Consider the following 25,081-nt stretch of genomic DNA (forward strand, 5'->3'; position numbering starts at 1 on the left):
AAGCTGCAGTGCCTAGTGAAAATATTTCCAGTACAAAATTAAAATACATTAAATTTCCTACAAAAATCATTCTATTAGTTTTCCCTCTTGGACTAATAGTTTCTGTGTTGCAGGGGAGGAAAACCACAGTTTATCAAAAACAGTATTTTAATGGTATTAAATTGGTATTATTGTTAAATGAGGTGTGTTAAGAACAAATATTACTTTTGTGTATTGCAGCTAAAAGCAGCAGAACAATATTAAAGGATAAATTTTGTTCCCGAGGTGAAACAGGCTGGAAAGGCATGGGTAGAGGTTAGAAGTGTAAGGAAAGAAAGGTAGGTCGCTGAATGGAGTTCCCTAGGTCTGTAAAATGAAGAGTGAGCAGGCAATTCCCTATTCTCTCTACCGTATTTCCTCACAAAAAGAACTACACAGAATTTCATGAAGTTATACTGACTCTTCCACTATTCACCTTTAGAATCACTGGCAATGCAGTGTGCAGACACTTCTGGGGAGCGGGAGGGGAAGGTTGGGGTTTTTATTTTCCACAAAATATGTAAACACTACTAAATACAGTTATGAGATGCTAATAAAATAAACACAAGAAAAACATATGGAGAGATCCTATGTAAATCTCTGCACACTATTCTACACTGCTACAGGGGAAATTGAGTCTTAGTCATCCTGTATGGCCGTTGTAGTTTTGCTCCAGGAATGGTGACTTCCCCCATCACAAGCGCCGCTCACTTTTCAGTTTATTGATTCAACAGCAAGGTCTTTAGTACCCATAATAAAACATAATGAAATAAGTGTGGAGAAATATCAGAAAATGATTAAAATGAGAACTGTGAATTAAAACATAAAGAAAGACTTGTAAAACTTGAAAACACACACATCACATTGCTAAATCTAATGCACGGCAAAAAAGGGAAAAAACAGTGCGAAGCATTAAAAGAAGACAGCAGACACATGTGGCTGGCTGATCACTAGAAGAGAAGTTTTTGAACCTGCCACTCTGCAACACACTAAAATCTCCAGCCTAAAAGCTTATGCCAGAGTCCAGACATACCACAAAATTTTAACAGCTACACCACAATCGTTTCATCATATAAAATAGAGGGCAGATTGCACTCAAATTTACATCTGCCAGCTTGCACAAAATAAAAAGTACTCAGTTAACATGTGGCATACACTGACTTATAAGCCACTAACATCGCCGACAGGCATTCTCTCACTGGAGTAAACAGCCATGTGTGAGGGGACAATGCCCAATATGGAGCCAGGTCAGGATCACCTCATCTCACTAGAGCAATCCGCATGAGTATCGCCAGGGCCGGATAGTTGGCTTCACCAACAGCTGCTTACTGTCTGTCACTGTCAGTCAATCAACGAGCGAGGTGGCGCAGTGGTTAGCACACTGGACTCGCATTCGGAGGACGACGGTTCAATCCCGTCTCCGGCCATCCTGATTTAGGTTTTCCGTGATTTCCCTAAATCGTTTCAGGCAAATGCCAGGATGGTTCCTTTGAAAGGGCACGGCCGATTTCCTTCCCTAACCCGAGCTTGCACTCCGTCTCTAATGACCTCGTTGTCGACGGGACGTTAAACACTAACCACCACCACCACTGTCAGTCAATCCTGTTTGCACAACTGCATGAATTTGTGACCCATCAGTGACATGACAGCTTGCAAGGTAATGGCACATACTGCGACGGTATGTTCCTGCAAACCTGCTTGGTGGCTCTATTGGACTGTTTATTTCCCAAAATTCCCACATGCCCTGGTACCCAGCAGAATGACACTCTGTCCCCCACTGGTGTAGAAAGTAGTCAGTTGTGTACGAGCTGCACCAATTTCTCTGCTGGGTACATGTGCTGCAATGACTGTAGGGTACTAAGTGAATCAGAGAAGATGAGAAATTTTTTGCCCTGAAGATGCCTCATCTGCTCCAATGCCTTCAGGATCACATGGAGCTCTCCAGAAAATACAGTGTGGGTAAGGGGAAGGTGAATCCTGAACACACATTTGGGAAGACAGTGAAACAGCCAAGGGAGTCCCTTCGTTGGGAGCCATCTGTATACACAATTGTAAAACGGTGATTTCTGTCTAAAATGTTAAAGAACATAATTTGGAAGGTAAATCTGAGAGCGCAATCTTTCTTAAAATTCATCAAATGTAAAACAATTCTGGGCCTCTGTAGAAGCCAACGTGGAGATCTGCTCCAACCTTGCCGTAAAATGTTAAAATCAGCAACACCCATCTCTAAAAGGCAGTCCTTCATGAAAATCCCTTTGGGTCTCATCACTCATTGCTGATGACAACAAAGCCTTTCAATTCGAGATGGAGTAACAGTATAGTATGCAGGTATGTATGGCATGCACAGCATTTTATATGCCTGGCACACAATGAGCAACTGTCACCTGAGGCGAAGTGGTGGCTCAGCAGCCTCAGTGCAAGGGCCCAGTATGGGACACGTTTGCTACACTCCAGTGTCCAGCCAAATCCCTGCATGGTGCACCACATCCAACACCTTTAAATAACATGGTCTTGCAAACCTATATATCGTGCACCCATAATCAGGCCAAGATCGCACAAAGGCTCCATCAAATTGAAGCAGGAAAGTTCTTTCTGACCCCCATGAATTGTGGCTAAGACAGGATATCCTGTGAAACATTACTAAATGTGTTCTCTGAAAACTACCTAGAACAGATAGTTAGGAACCCTGCTCGTAATGGAAATATATTGTATCTAACAGCAACAAATAGACCTGACCTCTTTGATAACACCCACTTTGAAATTGGAAACAGTGACCATGATGCGGTTGTGGCAACAGTGATTACCAAAGTACAAAGGACAGCTAAAACAAGCAGAAAAATATAAATGTTCAGTAAACTAGACAAAAAAAATCAGTAGTGTCATATCTCAATGGGGAACTTGAATCTTTCAGCACAGGGCAGGATCATGTAGATGAACTCTGGGGCTCCAGTTTAAAAGAATAGCTGACTATGCACTGGACAGGTATGTACCCAGTAGAATAGTTCATAATGGTAGGGAACCTCCATGGTATACAATCACCATAAAGACACTTCTAAGGAAACAGAGGTTATTGCACAATAGCTGCAAAATGAAGCATAGGGCTATTGGTAGAGAGATGCAGAATGAAACATGTTTGGCTCTCAAGAGAGCAATGCATGATGTCTTCAATGGCAATTGCAACAGAATATTGTCACATGATATTTCACAAAACCCAAAGAAGTTATGGTTGTATGTAAAGACTGTTGGCAGCACCAAAGTTAGTATCCACTCAATAGAAAATGAAACAGGAACTGAAACTGAGGGTAACAAAGCAAAAGCTGAAATGCTTAATTCCATTTTCAAATGTCCCTTTACTAAGAAAAACCCTGGAGAATTGCTCCCATTTAAGCTCATACCACTGAAAAGATGAATGAAATAAGTATTGGTGACAGTGGTATTGAGAAACAGTTGACATCATTAAAACTAAAACAAAGCTCCAGGGCCGATGTAATCCCTGCCAGATTATACTGAAATTTGTGGCTGAGTTACTTCTAACTATTATCTATCATAAATCTCTGTGTCCAGTTCTTGGAAGAAAGCACAGGTCACACTAATCTACAAGAAGTGTAGCACAAGTGATCCACGAAACAACTGTCCAGTATCCTTGATGTCGATTTGTTGTAGAATATTAGGACATATTCTGAGCTCAATGAGGGCTCTTGAACAGGATGACCTTCTCCATGCCAAACAGCATGGATTCCGAAACCAGTGATCATGTGGAATGCAACTTGCACTTTTCTCAGATCGACATATTGAAAGATTTGGACCAAGGCAGTTAGGTAGCTACAGTATTTTCTGATTTCTGAAAAGCACACCTATGCATATTGCAAAAAGTACGATCATACAGGGTTCAAGTGAAATTTGTAACTGGTTTGAGGACATTTTGGTAGAGTGAACACAGCATGTTATCTTGGATGGAGAGTCATTGTCAGATGGAGAAGTAACTTCAGTTGTGCCCCATGGAAGTGTGTTGGGCCCCTTGCTATTCATGTTGTATATTAAAGACCTTGCAGAAAATATTAATAGTAACCTCGGACTTTTTGCAGATGAAACAGTTATCTATAAAGAAGTACTATCTGAAAGAAGCCGCATAAGCATTCAGTCAGATTCTGATAACATATCAAAGTGGTACAAAGATTGGCAATTTACTTTAAATGTTCATAAATGTGAAATTGTGCACTTCACAAAAAAAAAAAAAGTATAGTATCCTGTGTCAATAATATCAATGAGTCACCATTGGAATTGGTCAACTCATACAGTACTCGGTTTATTGGTAGAATACTGGGGAAGTACAATCAGTCTACAAAGGAGATTGCTTACAAATCACTCGTGCAAGCAATTCTGGAATATTTCTAAAGTGTGTGAGACCCAAATAGGACTAAGAGGGGGTATTCAACTTGTACAGAGAAGGGCAGTGTGAATGGTCACAGGTTGGTTTGATCCATGGGAGAGTGTCACAGAGATATTGAAGAAACTGAACTGTCAGACTCTTGAAAAAAGATGTAAACTATCCTGAGAAAGTCTATTACCAAAGTTTTAGAACAGGCTTTAAATGATGCCTCTGGGAATATGCTACAATCCCATACATATCACTCACATAGGGATCATGAGGACAAGATTAGAACAATTACTGCATGCACAGGGGCATACAGTCATTCTTCCCACACTCCATATGTGAATGGGATGGGGAAAAAACCCTAGTAATTGGGATAATGGGATGTACCCAACACCATGCACCTCACGGTGGTTTGCACAGTACAGATGTAGATGTAGGTGAAAGCGATTAAGGTACTGCCTGGATTCTAAGATCCAGACAAGACAGCAATTGATCATCCACTACAAGGTGTTCCCAATGCAGCTTGGGCACATGCAGTCTTTCCCAGGTTTTGAAAGAGAAATTAAAATTGTCTCTTTGCCAAGAGTCAGGAAAGTGACCTGGCACACAAACGACATTACAATGGCGTGGAGAATATCTTTGCTTCTCTCTGTGAGGTACCATAGCATACTATAATGGATTCTGTCATAACCAAGGCCATGTCATGAGCCACAAACAGTGCAGACTCCAGCTTCCACATGGAAATGGATCAGCTGTATTCTTCATCAGTGGTGGACCACAAGTCTCAATTGCCCCTCTCAGCAGCAACTCTGTGGTGCCAGAAAGCTGGATCCTGACTGGTGGTGGTGGTGGTGGTGGTGGTAACTGGGGCAATATGAGCCACCATAGTCATAGCAATATCTCATAGAGTGGTTTGCAGATTTTCATTCCCTGTTACGGCAGCCACTGGGCACCACCCTCCTCTCCCAAAAATCCTCCTGTTGACATCCCATACAGCTGTTCTTTCAGTAGAATGGTTGATGGTGATCAGGAACTGTTGCCACAATATCTTCTTGTTCTCCCTAATAATGCAGCAATGTTTCACCCTCACTAGCTGAAGGTTGTGAGGTTCTTCCCAATAGGACAGAACTTGAACTGACACAGAGTCACCTGCCTAGACCTGATTGGAGTGCACCAAGCATTTCTCCACCAATGTACCGCTTGCCGTTTCAGCTGGTCTGTAGACTGTGGAAAGAATGCTTCAGCGGTGTGGTGGACCATTTGGATAATATGATCAAGTTATTCCTGGACACTGTCACGTTGTTCAAACACAGCAAGTTGGCTGTAAAGTGTCCAGTCTGCCCTATGAAGCATCCGCTGTGGTAGATGTCCTTTGGGCATCACTTTGTCTGGCCGGTGAATCCAGACTGGGAAGTGGTCACTTGAGTGTAGGTCATCAAAAACTTCCCATTGAGTTGTATGTGCAAGGGCTGTGGAGTCTACTAAGAGATAAATAGCAGTGAATGACCCTGAAAGAATGCAGAAGTGCATTTTCAACCCCATGTTTGATGAAGATGCACGTGAGGATGAGAGAAGGCTCTCAATCACTCTGCCCCTGGGGGCATGTTGCTGCAGAGCCACAAAGCATATTATCTGCATTCAAATCACCACAACACATGAAGGAGTGGGGGAGCTGAGTAAGGTGATCATGGAGAGTCTCTTAATCGAGCACCGAATATGGGGGCAGATAAAGTAAACATATCATCAACTGATGACATACATGTACTGGTACAGCGACAGCTTGCAGGCTGGTTGTGAGGGAGAGAATGGAGGATTGGTAGACCTTGTTGATGAAAATAGTCACTCCTCCTTCAGCTCTCTCTCTACTGTGGTCGTCCTTTTTTTTTAAGAATGTAACCGCATAGCTCAGAGAATTTAAAATGTGTGTCTTAAAGACAGACACACATTGGTCTGCCCTGAGTTAATAGAAGTAGTTTCTCTACATATGTCTTGAAACTATTCAAGTTCCACTGCAGTATAGAAGACATTTTAATGTCGAGGTCATCTTCTGTCTTTCCCCTTGTCTTTCTGCCATGGTGGGGAGACCACAGTAGTGGATGGGGGTGGGGAGTGTCACTTGAGGGACTCACTCGTTCCCTCAGTCCCAAATGTCAATGTCCATACTGGCGATAGTATGGTCATGTCAGTCTATCAAACAGGACCATGGCTACATGGTCCAATGGATTTAGAGCAGATCACTTTGACCAGTTAGTCTAAACTATTTAACAACATGATTGAATCTAATTACATGTGAAACTGAACTTTACACTCACAGCTGATTACACTGTACACACACACACACACACACACACACACACACACACACACACACACACACAAACCAATTACGTTTATTATTAATTGTATAAGGGACATTTTACATCTTTTTCACTTCAGCAATCATATGGGTCTATTCACCTGACTACCTGAGCAATTGCCATAGATGTCAGGTGAGGAGCTTGTCATTCCTGTCAAATGTGCAGCCGCAATACATTTCTCACACATTATTTGACCTTTAGCATGGACTGTGGTGCACCCCCATTCCATGCAGTTGTAACACGCCGCAGAGTATGAGATGTGTAGTCCTACTTTGACGTCAGTTACTATTGTTGTCACACAATCCGGTAACACTGAAAAGCCATATGTCAATGAAAATGCAGATATTTTTTCCAGAGAACTTTTGTGCATTATGCTATATCTTGCACTTCAGCAATCCCTTTGTTTCCCCACTCCTCCTGAAGATATAAGTATTTATATGCATGACGTTATTACATGTTACCATGCCTTTATTTTAATTATGGATATGATGAACTTCACAGCAATGGATACTACACCAAGTTTGTATTTCAGGAGTTTAGTAACTTGCTTCACTGAAACTCTTTCCACAAGTAATAACTCAATGTGCAGTTTCTTAATGCTCTCCATGATCTGGAAATAACTGTGCCACTTTATCACAAGTTGGTTCTGCATGTATGCAAGACTTCAGTGGGCACCAGTATGAATGCCTATTTGAAGCATGTAGCATGTCTTCACTTCAGTGAGATATAGTGCAGTTTCTCAACTGAGAATCGCAGGAATGCGGGCCACTGGCACACCAAATTTGGCTGAAAGTAGGATTAAGTGGTGTTCAGTAGCTCATGGGGGTGTGGTGTTTTAATTACTTAATGTCAGGATGTAATTAGCTCAGCAGAAGTTCACCAATTAATTTAGGCAACTCTGAACTGAAGGAGAGTTTAATGGTGGGTAACAGAATGTTACAGTTACAAAAGTTGTTGAAACCACAGAAAACCTAAATCAGGATAGTCAGATTAGGATTAGAAGAATTGCAGTATACCTTATAAATCCAGTTTCACTTATAAGTGATGTCAAATCAAAAATGTCAGCTGTACACGTCATATACTGTATGAAGACAAAAGTAATTATATACTTACGGCCTGAATTTTCTGCTGTGAATTTCAGTCTTCTGTATTGTTTTTTCATGGTGTGAGAGACTATCACAATCTTCACCTTTGGGAAACTTTATGCATTTGATCTGATGTAGCTTGTTAGATGTATCTGTATCTGTAAAACTGACATTTTCCACACTACCTGTACAATGCTCATTCGGTGAGCTAAGTATAATTTCACGTTTTATGGCATTTGATGAAATGTGGGTAGGTTTAATGTCGTCACCAGCAGTGGCTACAGAATACTGGCCTTGCTTCAAATTTACAATGCAACTACTTTCCTTCACTAAACTAATGAATTCTTGCTTTTCTTTCTTCAGAATCTCTGTTGCAGAGTACAATAAAGATGGCATAAGATCAGGAACTCTTCCTCTTTCATTTGAGTATGGTTGATTATTGTTTATGTGTAGACTGCTTAGCGTGTAGGTCTGACTGTCATCTTCAGCATTCAAAAACTGATTCGTACTTGCTGCTGCAGTCCTGCTATCAGAGGATGGCGCCTCACACTTATGTCTGCCTTCTTTTGACATATCTGTTTCTCCTGACATTGCTTCAATAATTCCATTGTCTGGCACATCAGTAACTGATTCTATCTTTTCTAATTTTATGCCCCCTTCTGTTAACAGATTCATGAATCCTGGCACAGTTTCAACAACTTCACTGTCTAACATATTAGTAACACATTCCAGCTTTTCTAATTTTTTGCACCCTGTTGTTAGTAAATTCCTTGATCCTGGAACTGTTTCAACAGCTTCATTGTCTGGCATCTTACTAAGATGTTCTAACTGTTCTAACTTTAGACCCCCTGCTGTTGGTAAACACATTGACCCTGGCACTGTTTTACCAATTCCATTGTCCGGCACATTAGCAGCAGGTTCCACATGGTTCAGCTTTATGCCTCCTGTTGCTAGTAAATTTGTTGATCCTGGCACTGTTTCAACAACTTTGTTGTCTGAGATATTAGTAACAGGTTCCAGCTTTTCTAATTTTATGCACCTTGTTGTTAGCAAATTCGCTGATACGGGAACGGTTTCAACACCTTCACTGTCTGAACAGTTACAAAGATGTTTTACCTGTTCTACCTTTAGGCCCACTGTTGTTGGTAAACACATTGACTCCGGCACAGTTTTAACAATTCCATTGTCTGGCACATTAGCAGCAGGTTCCACATGTTCCAGCTTTATGCTCCCTGTTGCTGGTAAATTTTTTGATTCATTGTCTGACACATTGGTAATACGTTCCACTTGTTTTAACTTTTCGCCTTCTGTTGTTAGTAAATTTATCGTTTTTTCTGTGCCAAAACACACTTTCTCTGCTTGAAGTAAATCTGATTCCTGTAACTTCTTCAGCTGATTTTTCAGCTGACGTTCATGAAGAATAACAAGTTTCAGTCTTGTTGGCCTCTTCTTTTTTGGTTTTTCTCTCTTTTTCCCCCGACTACGTTGAGGATTTGATGAATCCAATTCATTGCCACCAAGCAATGAATTATCATTCCTCCTCTCCAAAGCAGTCACTTTTTTCCTTGGTTCTAGCACAGCATCTTTCGATTTTACCATCTGAAATAACAACATTACAAAATATTGCATTATCATATTATTGTAGAATTTCATAATACTAAAAGTACAGCTTGTAATTCAGAAGCAATATGTCTGAAGGATCAGAATTTATGCGTGTGAAGAATTATATAACAAATTTTGTTTTCAAACAAGGTTTGTTAAAGTTATCAGGGTAGTACCTAGGAATGAACTAAATCAAGAAAGATATTACATTGTTCATTGACAGACACATACAACAAAAGCAGAAAACCTGCTAGCTTTCACAGTAATCCCTCCTCGAGCTAGAGTTCGCACAGGTCCTCATGTGGATGCACACACATACACACATCATGTGCACATGAGACATGAAAAAGAGAGAGAGAGAGAGAGAGAGAGAGAGAGAGAGAGAGAGAGAGAGAGAGTGGGGGATGGCAAGAGGCAGGAAGAGAGGACGGACATGGATAGCTAGTGACTTGGATGGAAGCAGCTGGTTTGCTGGCTAGGAATGAGAGAGAGAGAGAGAGAGAGAGAGAGAGAGAGAGAGAGAGAGAGATGGCATGTGCATGGATGAGGCATGTGATACATGGGTGTCAGTACCAGGGGGGAGCAGTGCAAGATGGAGGTGATGAGGAAAGGTGAACTGGGAGAGGGTGATGGACAGATAAAGGAGAAGTTGTTGCGTGAAGGGTGTTGAGACAGTTAGCTAATGGAGACTGAGGCCAGGATGTTCCAAGAATGAAGGAGAAGTTCCAAGGATAACTGCCATCTGTGTAGTTCAAAAAAGCTGGTGGTGGAGGGAAGGACCTAGACGGCCCGGTTCGTGAAACAGCCATTGAAATCCAGCAGGTTGTGCTTATCAGCACATTGTGCTCATGTTGTGCCACTGGGTTGTCTATTATTATTATTATTATTATTATTATTATTATTATTATGTGTTTAAAGGGATTAAACTACTGAGTCATCAGACCTTCCTTATCTTGAGAGAAATGTGTAAAAAGGTAAAAAGTGAAAAAAATGGGGACTTGGCTATAAAAGTAAGTCAAAGAGTTTAAAAGGGCATGACAGTAGTTGTAACCTGATAGGTAAAAGAAAATAGGGATAAGCAAGGCAGCATCTTGCACAAGAGGATCTTAAGAGAAGAAAGTAGCCTGCAGTCACATGGGGGAGGGGGGGGGGGGGGTTTACCCATCACAGGAGGCGGCTCCCTACAGCCAGCCCTAACATTGGAAGTGGAGGAGTATTATAACTTAGTGCAAAATCTGCTCTCCCTCAGGATATGTAACATTTGGTAGTGGCTGTCTTGCCATCTGCAAGCATCTGAGATGGTGAAGTAGGCAAGCTGAGAGCAAGCCACATATTAGCAAGTGGGGTGCACTCAATAAGAACATACGCTATTGTCAGAAGACTACTGCAGCTGCAGTGAGGAGAATCTGCCCCATGCAGAAGGAACTATTGGGTGAGTCTCCTGTGGCCAACACATAGTCAGAACAACACTATGGCATCTTCCAGAGAGGCCTGGAAAGATGTACATCACACCTTAGTGAACCCTTTAATCACTCTCAACTTGTTTTGGGTCATAGTAGCCTGCCATTCCAATTTTCAAAGCCTAAAAATATTGCGTCGAAGTTGTAATCTTAAGTCAGTGTATCTTTAGCTAGGCAGTCAGTGAGTTCACTTCCTGGAATGCCTATGTGGCTCAGAGTCCAGATGAAAGTCACTGTCTTTCCAGAGCTGTAGTGGTCGACCAGTAGGTCCTGGGTATTGGTGACCAAAAGATTTTTGGGACAGCACAGGGTTATGTGTTTTAAGCAACTCATGGAATCACTAGAGATCATTAGATTTGTCGTTGCCTGGGATTTGATGTACCACATTACCTGAGATATGGCAACCAATTCTGCAGTGTACACACTGCAGGCACTTGGCAGAAAGTGCTTCTCGTGTCTCCCTGCATGTGCAAAGGTGTAATTGACCCTATAGCTGACTTTCGTTCCATCTGTGTAGATGCATACCAAATTAGAATAATCATGGAGGATCGAAAGAAACAGGTGTCAGAGAAGGGCAGGGTCAGCATCCTTCTTGGAGTCTCAAAAGAGGTCCATCCGTAGCACAGGACAGGGCACAGACCATGGGACGAGGGATGGGGGTTGGGGTGGGGTTGTCAAGAGGGAGCTCTAGGAACACATACTAACAGAGGCTGCTGGAGGTCCTTCAGTAGACTATCAAGCTAGATCCCCATTGGTCTACATAGTTTTGGACAACGTGCAAACAGTCTGAACTGCTGCTTTTGAAACAGAGCTGAGTGACATGGGTGGGCAGGCATCTGACCGACTGTGACTGCATAACTTGCGTAAAGCTGTTGTCATCTAACCCGCAGTGGTGGGACACCGGCGTCCGTCAGGCGGCTGTCGACAGAGCTCATATCGAAGGCTCCTGTTGCCAACCATACGCCAGTATAGTGAACAGGGTCAAGCAAGCTCAGTATGGACAGTGTTACTGAACCAAAGGCAACGCATCCATAGTCCAAGCGGGATAAAATCAGCACTTTGTAAAATCTCAGAAGAACTGTGTGGTCTGCACCCCATGAGGAGTGATGAAGAAAACGGAGAGCATTCAGCTTCTTCATGAACGTTGCCTTGAGCTGGCAGACATGTAGCAGCAAAGTTATCTTGTTGTCAAATGAAACACACAGGAATTGAAAAGTTTCAATGACTTCAAGTAACTGGTCACCGAGATAAATTTCTGGGTACGAGTGCACAGTCCAGAGTCAACAAAAATGAATAACTTGTGATTTTACATGAGAAAATTGATAGCTGTGATTCAGGGTCCAGTCATGGACTCTCCAGACAGCCTCCAGAAGTTGGTGCTCAGCGTCCACATACAGTAAAGAGGAGACTGTGGGGCCCACTGCATTTACAATACCATTGATGACAATACTGAACCACATTATGCTCAGAACTGAACCCTGAAGGACTCCAGTTTCCCATACATATTGGTTGTTGAGAGTCAAACCTACCCAGTTCGAAAATGTCAGAGAGATAGGAAATTCTGGATAAAAATGGGTAAACTGCCCTTGAAGCCCCACTCATACAGCATAGATAGGATGTTATGTCGCCAGGTTATATTGTATGCCTTCTGTAGATCAAAGAACACAGCACTCAGTTGTTGGCAATGCACAAAAGCATTGCGTACTACAGATTCTGAATGAATCAAGTGATGTGACGTGGACCAGAAAGCCTGAAAGCCACTTTGGAATCATGATATATGCCCTCCAACTCTAAGGCATCAACAAAACAGCAGTTGACCATTCATTTGAATAGTATACACAGCCCATTCATCAAAGAGATTGACTGGTAGTTAGTTAAAATATATGGGTCCTTTCTCAGTTTCAGGATAGGAATAATAATACCTTCCCACAATTGCGAGGAAAATACTCCCATCAGATGCACTTAAAAAGACTGAGGACATATTTCATTCTGTTGGCATGAAGATGTGTGAACATTTGGTTGTGGATTTTGTTGGTTTCAGGGGTGATATCTCTATACTCTTCTGAAGTGTTGCAAGGCTCCCATTCACTAAATGGGACATTATATGACAGATAGCTGTGTGCATGAAAAGATAGTGGGCGGCGCTCAATAAGGTGTTTCTGGGTCAGAAAATGAGCATGGTAATTACTGCAAGTGGACACTTCAGTGAAGTGTGCCATAAAACATTTGGCAAGCACCACAGGATCAATGCAGGTGTTGTCACTGACAAGGATGCCAGGAACTGGGGAGGGTGATGGATGGCCATAAATGCGGTTGAGTTTAGTCCATACTTGAGACAATGGGGTATTGAATCACACAGTTGAGACATTTTGCTCCCAACATTCCTGCTTCCTCTTCTTTATTAAAAACTGAGCTTCCCCCAAAGTCTCTCGAATGCCATTAAATTATCCATAGAGGGATGGTGCTTGTGCCGTTGATGAGCTCTGCAGCGTTCCTAACAGCTATGACTAAATGTTCAGAATACCATGGCACCAGAGGTCATCAGGATGAGCTGAAGGAGTAGCATATCATCACTGCTGCAGCATGAATAATAGTACCAATAGTATCCTGTACCAGTGTGTCGATACCTGTCACTCGACTGGCTGAAATAGTAACTGTAGAGGAGAAAGCCTGCCAATCAGCTTTGCAAAGTGACCAACATGGAGCATGTTCCAGATGTCTGTGAGTGGAGAGGGAGAGAACAAGTGGAAAATAGTTGCTGTCACAAAGATCAACATGGATGCATCACTGAATCAGGGGGATGCAAACAGTGAGATCAATAACTGAAAACATTCCACGGGCTACTCTGAAATGGGCTCTAGCTCCAGTGTTGAATATGCAGATGACCATTTCTGAAAGGAAGTGTTCCAATACTCGGCCTCTCTGAGAAATAGTGTCACCGCCCCACAGTGGATTATGAACACTGAAGTCCCCCAATAAGAGGAAGGGGGCAGGGAGCTGTGCCACTAACTTGAACACCTTGTGATCATGGAAAGGTCTGTCTGGGTGTAGATAAACATTACATATTGTCATCTAAACTGATAGGTAGACTCTAGTGGCCAGGCCTCCAATGCAGTGGTAAGGGGCACCTACTCACTGAAAATAACAGACCACACCAGATGCTTCCTTGACATTAATGCAATTGGTGCAGTAGGACTTGTAGTTTTTCCGAGCAGGGAGGTGTGTTACCAGAAACTATTTCCTGAAGCGCTATGCCAATTATGAAGTAAGTAGCCACTGAATGAAAGAGTTCGGCCAAATGGCAACAGCAACCATTACAGTGCCGTTGAAGGTCTGTTGGAGTCAGGTCTGGGAAAGTGGCGAATGGAAAAGATGGGTGCGATTACTTCACTACCAGGTTGTGGTCCACCTGAATATGTTGTCCGTGTGCATAGGCTCGACTGCTGTAGGGCTGGGGAATGAAACATCTGAAACCTCAGAAAGCAGTTTATCTTTCTACTTATCCTTCTCAAACATCAATTTCTGTGAAGATTTCCCCATTTTATCTTCCAGGAGCAAAGAGGACCGTACTTTTCTTGCTGGCTGCTGGCCCTTGTCCTAGGCCAGAGGATGACTAGGCATCTCTGGCCGCACCAATGGTGTGGGAACTACCAGTACTATAGGTGCAGGGGATGAGGGAGCTCACTCTCAACTGTAGGGCAGGCCCTGGAATATGACCAGGGCAAGAAGGTGTCGTCTGAGTCCTTGTCATTGCATAGGGTGTGGACTGTGACATGACAGTTGCAAAATTGGAGACCATCTTAGTTGGATGAAGTCTTTCAAACTTTTTCCTTGCAGCTAGGTAAGACAGGCAGTCAAGTGTTTTATACTCTTGAATTCTTCTCGCTCTTGAACACTTAGCATTGCAGTGAACAAGGAGAGTGTGGTTCCAAACAGTTGACACACTGACGGGGTTGGTCACAAGGGCTGCCCTCATGGGATGCTTGTTGGCACACCTTACAGATAGCATCATTAGGATGGTGGGAGGACATGTGTCTGAACCTCTGGCACTTAAAACATCTGATCAGAGGAGGAAAATAAGGCCTGACATAACACCTATAAACCATGACCTTAATTCTCTGAGGTAAAATAATGCCACTGAAGGCTAGGATAAAAGCTCCAGTGTCCATTCTATTATCCTTGGGTCCCTTCTAGATGCAGCAAACAAAATGGACTCCATGCCGCACTAGATTAGTACACAGCTCTTCATCAGTTCGTAGTGTTAGGTTCCAATGGAAGATAACAACTGGAATTCTACTGAGCCTGTTATGAGGAGACATAGTGACTGGTATTTCTCCTAACTTGACACCAGCCTGAAGTGGCCACGATTGGTTAGCGTGCAATGTTTTGATCAGCAAAGATCCATTTCTTATCTTCTCTAGTGGCTCAACCTCCCCAAACCGATCTTCAATATTTTCAATGAAAAGCATTGGTCTCATTGTAGTGAAAGAGCTGCCATTAGTGCGGGAACAAACAAAGAAATTGACAAACTGCCCACTTCCATTTCTCCTTGTCTGGCTCTCAACTTGAGGAACAGTCAATGACAGAAATGGCGTTGGACTGTAAACTTCCGCATTAAAATCATTGTTCTGGACTGAAGGATGGCCATGCTGGCATGGCCCCCATGAAGTTTGATCTATTTCACTGCGAATCATCCAGCACGATGACACTCATTCCTATCGGAGACTCCCCATGGGCACCACCCCGCCAAGGCAAAAGCCACCTGCCACAGTAGCCGTACCCCAAAGTGAACAGGCACCTTGGCTGACACAGGGAGGTTACAGCTCAGGAATGAAGCAGTGTGATCCCTACACTATCAGGGGGCTACCACCGAGAATGTAAATGACAACCCCATCATGATGGACTGGCTACCATGCTGGATTTTGGGTGCAGAGGTAGATCCACTTGATAGGTAAGTGCAAAAGATAACAGCGCACAGTGGAGAGTTAATACACCACACTTTGGTAAAAGTTGGAAAGTGGAGGTCAAATCCAAAACCAGAACTAGAATTTAAAAAGCCAAAAAAGGTGAGGGGAAAAGGTGTTAAAAAAGTGAAAAACCTTCAAAGGTCTGAAGAACAGTCACAAGATCAAGATAAAAATCTTGTCCCAATAAAAAAAGGACTCCTATCAGTCACCTCTTACAACAGACAAGGAAGGGTTGCAAGTCTATTCTAGCCTCCGACACCACAGGGAGAGTAGTGGTCTATTATGTTCTTGGCCACCTGCAGTGGCTATTCATTCTGGTGGACAGCTAGTTGGTTGCCATACTGACATAAAAAGCTGTGCAGTGATCTTTGCCAAAAGACAGCACATAAATACATTTGAAGAAAGGATAATGGAAACCAGAGTCTTATATATCCAATAAAAGAGGAGGTTCAAGAAAATAGGAATTTCAAAGAATTGGGTGGAAAAGTCACTCACAATCCCTTACAAGTTAAACACTGCCGAATGACAGAGTGAAATCAGTAAAAAAACGTGGATGAAAGACATAAAAGTTCATAATTTGAAAATGATTGAGAGATTAGTTAATAAGTCATAAATAATTCTAAGGGAAAAAGAAAATGGTGGTGCATCACAAAGGAATTATCTGAATGAGGTGGAACTTGGTAGATGTGATGTATGTGTACAGACAAATAAATGATTACTATTTTAGAATAAATGGATGATTTATTCAAGAGAGAGAGCTTCACAAATTGAGGAAGTCAATAACACGTTGGTCAATCTCTGGCCTTTACGCAAGCAGTTATTCAGCTTGGCATTGATAGAGTTGTTGGATGTCCTCCTGAGGGATATCCAGCCAAATTCTGTACAACTGGTGGGTTAGATAGTAAGAATCCTAAGATGGCCGGAGGGCCCTGCCCTTAATGTTCCAAAAGTTTTAAGTGGTGGGATATCTGGTGAACTTGCTGGCCAAGGTAGGGTTTGGCAAGCACAAAGACGAGCAGTACAAATTCTCACTGTGTGCAGCGGGCATTATTTTGCTGAAATGTAAACCCAGGATGGTTTGCCATAAAGGACAACAACACGAGGTGTTGAGTATAGTCGACGTACCACTGTACTGTAAGGATGCCACAGATGACAACCGAAGGGGTCCTGCTATGAAAAGAAATGGCACCCCAGAACATCACTCCTGGTTGTTGGGCTGTACGGTGGGCGACAGTCACTTTGGTATGCCTTTGGGCTCCACGTCATCTTCAGACGTGTCTTTGGCCTGGAATCTCATTGACTGGAATAGAATTGTCTTCAATAGTCATGAGTCCCAATTCAAATTGAGCCCTGGTATTCAGCAAAGATGTGTCTGGAGATGCCACAGACAGCAAAGGGATACCAACCTGACTGTCAGCCATCATACAATGTGAGTGATGGTCTGGGTGCCATTTCTTTTCATAGCAGGACCCTTTTGGTTGTCATCCTCAAAATACAGCACAGTGGATGTCAATGATATTTAATGCCTCGTTTTGTTGCTCTTCATGGCAAGGCATCCTGGGCTTACATTTCAGTGAATAATGTCTGCCCATACATGGTGATAGTTTCTACTATTTGTCTACATAACTTATTTTATTCCAAAAATTGAGAAACTATTCTGATATCACAAAATTATGCTGCCCACATCAGCACTGCAAAAAATTAGACAAATTAGAAAATAAATAATTTATTAAGAATGTTCTAAATGCCATACCAGCAAACTGATTAGTTTTAAGTGCCAAAAACAAAGTTTTTATTCCAAGTGCCATTAATACACAAGTACTACTTTTTTCACAAGCTGCAACATCGTTGCGAAAAAACACAGTGACCTGTATATGTAATAAGTTTCCTTTAATTTACATCTATGGTCAAAATCTTTTCGAGTAACACATTACCGGTTTCGACCTTTAATGACCATCATCAGATCTGTTTCATAAAAACAAAGACTTCGTTTTTATGAAACAGATCTGATGATGGTCATTAAAGACTGAAGCCGGTAATCTGTTACACAAAAAGATTGTGACCATAGATGTAAATTAAAGGAAACTTATTACTACTTTTTTCTTATAATACAATTACAGAAAAAAGCAAAAATATTTTAAACAGTAAAAATGTACAAATAAATTACAGGAATGCAGCCAGAGGACATAGTCAATAGCTGCAAATATTTATACAGATGCACACTCTGTCACTTCAAGGCAAAAGTTCAGCAAGTAAGAGCTGTGCCAGGAATTTAAAATCTCACTTTGTAAAGCAATTCCGAAGAGATAAAACACACACACACACACACACACACACACACACACAGTATAATTTAGCATCATAACACAGCCAAAGATGACTGGCATCAGAAATTATCAATGCTGAAAACTAATAACGAATGGGTCAGTGTTGTTTTTTGACAAGGGAGAGAGCAGGATTCCACACAGAACTTAAACAAAAACCTCCTTCTTTATACATATGGTTACTAAAACAATAGAAACTCCAGCAGGAATATCAACACTGTAGGAAAATGACAGATTACCATAAAGAAGACATATTAAGTTGCAGACAGGCACAATTAAAAGATACTTTCATAAAGAATCCAACCCGAGACGCTGGAGTTGGCAGTCGTGTGCATGAGGTGTGCTTGTTTGTGTATATGAATGGTGTGTTTCTCTCTTTTATTGATGAAAGTTTTGGCCGTAAGTTTTATATAAGTGCCTTTTAAATGTGCCTGTCTGCAACTTAATGCGTCTTCTTTACAGTAAGCAGAAATCTGTCTTTTCCTACATTGTTCATAAGGTTACTTAATAATTTAATGTTTCCATACGATGACCAGAGCTAAGACAATGTTCTGCAATAGTAGATTCACTCAGCTGTTGTAAGTGTGGTGCAACACTTGTGCTGAGTACACGAGTCTTCTACAGTTCTTATAACCTGACCATTATATGGAACATGCCACAAATGCAAGGAATACAGTAAACACCAATCTTATGGAAATCAAGATTATCCTTACAGAACCTAAAAGGACCTTAATCTTAGATGGTGGTCGAAAAATACATTTCACATCATATTTCTGCAAAATCTGAATATTCCTGTTAGAAATGCCCCTGCATAAGGCAAAAAAGCCATAGAATTTTGTGCCACCTTGGTGTTACTGTCACTCATACCGTGCACAGTTGGTCAATAACAATACATGTCTGATTTGTCTTTCACTATAATCATTCTTACGAAAAGTGACTCAAGCTCTCAGGGTCTGGGATAATGTGGGGCTGTGAACCAAGGAACAAAATACTCTTTCAGGCTGAGCCAGATGGTGACAACAATCAGCCTGTAGATACAAGTCAGTCCGAGTAGGATTCCTATAAATGGCAGGTCCCAATGTACCATCAACCTTCCTCCTGACCACCACATCAAGGAAAGGAAAGGAATCATTCTTTTCCACCTCCATCATGAAAAAAATATCCAGGTGTATTTAATTCAAGTGTTCTAAAAAGTCATTCAAATTCTAACTGCCATGAGGTCGAAAAACAAAAGTCTCGTCTACATATCCGAAGTACACGCAGTTTTTGAAGCTGTCAATGCCAAGGCATGTTCCTCAAAGTCTTCCATAAAAAAATTGGGAATAATATGTGACAATGGGCTTCCCACCACAACTCCATCTATCTGTTCATAGTACTGGTAGTAAGTGGAAGTCAACACATGCTGAAATAAGTTCATTAGTACAACACCACACCTAGGCTCAATTAGCTGTAATGAATCAGAAAGAAGAACATGAGTGAAGAGAGAGAGACCACATCAAAGCTTACTAGAATATCAGGGTCATTCATACGCATTCCCTATAATCGATGTAAGAAATCTGCCAAGTTCTTAATGTAATGCTCAGACTGACCTAATAGTGGGCTCATCAGAGTAGCAAGGTGTTTTGCTACATGACATATTTGAGCACTAATATTACTCACAATCAGCCTACGAAGAACAACTTCCTTGTGGATCTTTGGAAGGCCAGATAAACTAGGGAAAACAGCACAATAAGAATTAAGAGTCTTGATACTCTCCTGTTACAAAAAGACTTTTCTTCAGAAGGTCGTTAGTTTTTCTCTCCACACTTTTAGTGGGGTCAGCTACAATCCTGTGATATGCTGAATCGGACAGTAAGCACTGCATCTTCTGAACGTAATCCTGCTTGTCCAAAACAGCTGCAGCATTGCCTTTGCCCACAGGTAAAATAAAAATATCCAAATCAACTTTAAGTCAATGTAAAGCAGCCTTTTCAGTTGCTGTTATATTACTCCTGGATGGATATGATCCAGTCAACACACAGCATGTCTCCCACCTAGCCTTCTCTGTAACATCAGGAATTAGTTTAAAAATAGCCTGCTCAACATAACTAATAAAACAAACCACAGACCACAGCTTGGATGCTGGTGTAAAATTTACACCTTTCCCTAGCATGGATAAAGCTGTGTGTCAAATGAGATTTATCACAGATCGTTGAGATACAGTATTAGACTCCAAGCCACAGAAACATTCAAACTTCACCAAACACCAGGCAGTTACAGCACCTCATTCCCAGTCAGACTGCAATCATGAAGCAACATCCAGCAAATCTCAAGAAAAAGCTGAAATTTTTGAAGCAGTTATTAAATGTAGCTGAATGAAGTCCTTGGGGAAAAAATCCAACTGTCGACAAGTGTAATGGATACCTTCACAAACAAGAGCTAGGCCAGTGCATTGTTTGATGCTATTGATGGCAGGAGAATTAATATGATGCATAACTGGCAAAAACTTGAACAATAGTTTGATCATGACACCTCCAGAAAAACTATAATTCACATTGCCATCTTACTCTACTACTGCGGGGTTTATCCAACATTTGCAAGCAACAAGACATTTACTTCCACAGAGGTAAACAATGTGAGACCTGAGAATGTATTCAGTACCATGAGCAAACAGATGGAGTTGCAATTGGAAGCCATTTGTTACCTGTTATTTCCAATTTGTTTATGGAAGACTTTGAGGAAAATGCTTTGAAGTCACTGGCTTTGAAAACTGCAGGTTTTTCATATACATAGGGGATACTTTTGCTGTATGGCCTCAAGGCAGTTAGAATTTTAACAACTTTTTAATACATCTGAATTCAATCCACCTGAATACTTGTTTCATGATGGAGGTGAAAAGGATAGCTCCCTTCTCTTCATTGATGTAATGGTCAGGAGGAAGGTTGCTGGTACATTGGAACCTGCCATTTATAAGAAGCCTACTCATACCAACTTGCATCTACAGCTTGACAGCTGTCACCACCTGGCTCAGCACGATGGTGTACTTTATACCTGTGTTCACCGGACGCACATTATCTCGGACCCTGAGAGTTTGTCAGTTGAGTTAGCTCACCTTGAGATCACCTTTCATCAGAATGATTACAGTGGAAGGCAGATCAAATGAGCATCGCACTAGTGAGCAGCTGTGCACCAGGCGAGTGACAGTACTACTGAGGTGGCACCAAAGTCTATGGCTTCTTTGCCTTATGCAGGGAGTATTTCTAACAGGAATATTCATATTTTGCAGAAATATGTGAAATGTATTTTTCGATCATCATCTAAGATTAAGGTCCTTTTAGGTTCCATAAAGGATGATCTTGGTTTGCATAAGATGAGTGTCTACTGTATTCCTTGCAGTTGTGGCATGTCATATATTGGTCAGACTATAAGGACTGCGGAGGACTGGTGTACTGAATAGTGTCGTCCACACTTACAACAGCCAAATAAATCTGCTATTGCAGAGCATTGTCCTGGCACTGATCATCCTAGGATATATAACAACATGATAATTCTGGCATGCACTTCCAGCTATAGGGATGGTGTTATTAAATTAGAAAGTAATCTTATGAACAGAGGTGGGGGTTTTGTTCAAATTCTGCGTGGAATCCTGCTCTCTCATTTGTCAAAAAACAAAGGGGCAGACTTAATGCTACCTCAACCATTGGTTATTAATTTTCACTATTTATAATTTCTGATGTCGGTCACCTCTGGTTGTGAGATGGTGCACAGCACTTACTTGCTGCAGTTTTGCCTTGAAGTGACACTGTGTGCAACTGTTGAAATACCAGCGATTGTCGACAATGTCACCCGGTTGCATTCCTGTAAGTTATCTGAACATTGCATATACCAGGAGAAACTTGGGTCTCACAGTACAAATGTTGTCAACAAAACCTTTCTTGAGAAGAGGATAATAAAATTAAATTCATGGAAAAAATCTCTCAGTATTGACTTCTGTTTCTTACACACATCCATTCCTGCAATCAGATGTTGGAAAGTTTACTGTAAAATTCCCTGAGCTGTTGAGGAAGAAACGGCATAATCACCAACAGATATTTCTAAAATGTGGCTGATCTTTTATATGAAGAATGGCATAACATAGATCTGCCATGGTCTTTCTTCTTTTGAACACACTGACACTCTTCTGTTCCTCTGTTTTGAGTATAAGAATGTTTAATAGTTATTTGAGGCAGATGAGTATGAGACATTTTGATTGTACTACTTTTGGAGATCTTACTTGACTGCATTGACAACAATGTTTCAGCAGCATTTCTAAAAACAAAAGAAGTCAATTTTATGCATTGGGAATGACATTAGAAACTTCCGACAGAAACATTGCTTGGGACAAAGACCGTGCACCGTCTAGTAATGAATGCTTGAAACATTTTCTCCATGATTTAACACTTAAAATATGTCTAGCAATATGCAACAGAATACTGAGGACAGAATGGCACTGAAACTAATTTTTGAAACAAATTCCACTCTTCATATTTACCTAGCAGAACAATTTTTGTTGGGGGGTATACACTATAGTCTGCACACTGTAAGGAAGCAGCAACTTTTGCATAATAAGTGTAAAACACAGCATAAACCTACACATAAAAAATGCAAAAAGAAAAACATTTGGCTGTCAAAAGGGAAATTTGTGAAGCCTTCAAGGACTACTACAGCACAACTTTTCAAAAGACCTTTCAAAAATACAAACGAAATTATGGTCAGATGTAGGGGCTATCTGTGGCACCTAAGTTGTTGTCCAGAGGCTCATGTGTGATGTAGGAACTGAAACTGAGAATAGCAAAGCTACAGCATAAATACTGAACTCCATTTTCAAATGTAACTTTAGAAAGGAACATCCACAAGTACTGCCCCAGTTCAATCTTGCGCACCACCACACAGCTGAATGGTATAGGTATTAGTGACAGCGGCACTCAGAAACAGCTGAAATTGCTAAAATAGAACACAGCTCCAGAGCCTGAACGAATCCCTGTAAGATTCTATACAGAATTCGCAGATTTGTTGCTCCTCTTTTAACTAAAATATACCATAAAGCCCACAAACATAAAATTTGGTTGCTAATTAGAAAAAGCACAGGTCACACCCATCTACAATAATGGTGTGATGGCTACCATTCCTAAAAAAAACTGTTGAATGAATACCTGTCATTGAAGTTCATATAATTTCTGTTGTTATAATCTGTCCTGGGTGAACCACCACCTTAAGTGGCTTAAAGTAAAAATCCCCTGAAAAAATTAATTTACCAGTACAAAAAACATAGCTAGTGCCTAGGAATATGCATCTGATTGCTTTCGATAATGTTCCACCACTCCCAGCACCGAAAACCACCAAAGAGTACTACATGACAAAACAATGCTCAAGTAACTGTCTCAGATTAATGCAGCGATAAATAACTGCACACTGTACTAAATTACTGGAAAAAAAATTAGAGTATTTTCAGTTCAGTTCACATTGTAAAGGAAATGACACAATGCTGAGAACAAAACAGAATACATTCTTGAAATGATACTACCAGCAGTGCGCCAGCCATTAAACTTTTTAAGAGTCTTTTAAAATAAGAATGTAAACGGCTATAGCTCAAGCCTGGTGGAAGTACAAACATATCAGTCTAAAATGGATAAAATGCAAAGATTGACTGGTATAATCAGATTATTGTTTCTGCATGGCAACAGCAGGTTGTGGACTCTATGCGTTCTGGCCCATTGTCCTACCCTCCACCGCACACACATAATTCTTCGGAATATTGAATTCCCTGGAACAAAGCTGGGTGGCAGCTTGCAAGTTCTTTGCTGACCACATAAAACAAACATTTTCAAAAATCATTTATTTGAACTTAATATTTCAGCAAGGAATATAAAAATGTGTATATCTGGAGTGTTACAAGGGTAGCAGACACAATACACAAAAATACCATCCAATGTCCTTGATATTCATTTGCTGCAGAATCTTAGAACATATTCTAAATTCAAAAATAAAACAGGACCTCAAACAGAATGATCTCATTTATGCCAACCAGCATGGATTCAAAAATCATCAGTCATTGTTGTTTCTGTGGTCTTCAGTCCTGAGACTGGTTTGATGCTGCTCTCCATGCTACCCTATCCTGTGCAAGCTTCTTCATCTCCCAGTACTTACTGCATCCTACATCCTTCTGAATCTGCTTAGTGTATTCATCTCTTGGTCTCCCTCTACGATTTTTACCCTCCACGCTGCCCTCCAATGCTAAATTTGTGATCCCTTGATGCCTCAGAACATGTCCTACCAACCGGTCCCTTCTTCTTGTCAAGTTGTGCCACAAACTCCTCTTCTCCCCAATTCTATTCAATACCTCCTCATTAGTTATGTGATCCACCCATCTAATCTTCAGCATTCTTCTGTAGCACCACATTTCAAAATCTTCTATTCTCTTCTTGTACCAACTATTTATAGTCCATGTTTCACTTCCATACATGGCTACACTCCATACAAATACTTTCAGAAACAACTTCCTGACACTTAAATCCATACTCGATGTTAACAAATTTCTCTTCTTCAGAAACGCTTTCCTTGCCATTACCAGTCTACATTTTATATCCTCTCTACTTCGACCATCATCAACTTATTTTGCTCCCCAAATAGCAAAACTCCTTTACTACTTTAAGTGTCTCATTTCCTAATCTAATTCCCTCAGCATCACCCAACTTAATTCGAATACATTCCATTATCCTCGTTTTGCTTTTGTTGATGTTCATCTTATATCCTGCTTACAAGACACTGTCCATTCCGTTCAACTGCTCTTCCAAGTCCTTTGCTGTCTCTGAGAGAATTACAATGTCAACGGCGAACCTCAAAGTTTTTATTTCTTCTCCATGGATTTTAATACC

At 41.2% G+C, this 25,081-nt stretch overlaps 1 protein-coding gene across 4 annotated transcripts in view; it reads right to left on the reverse strand.

The window, feature by feature from the left end:
• Positions 1 to 25,081, reverse strand: part of LOC126260251 (uro-adherence factor A) — a 138,579-nt gene that overhangs the window by 81,188 nt on the left and 32,310 nt on the right. For all 4 annotated transcript variants that reach the window (XM_049957572.1, XM_049957570.1, XM_049957571.1 and 1 more), the window contains exon 3: positions 7,864 to 9,434. In XM_049957572.1, the coding sequence (XP_049813529.1) occupies positions 7,864 to 9,434 (1,571 nt within the window). The remainder of the gene's footprint in view (positions 1 to 7,863; positions 9,435 to 25,081) is intronic.

This window comes from Schistocerca nitens, chromosome 5 (assembly GCF_023898315.1).
Source record: "Schistocerca nitens isolate TAMUIC-IGC-003100 chromosome 5, iqSchNite1.1, whole genome shotgun sequence".
NCBI lineage: Eukaryota > Metazoa > Arthropoda > Insecta > Orthoptera > Acrididae > Schistocerca > Schistocerca nitens.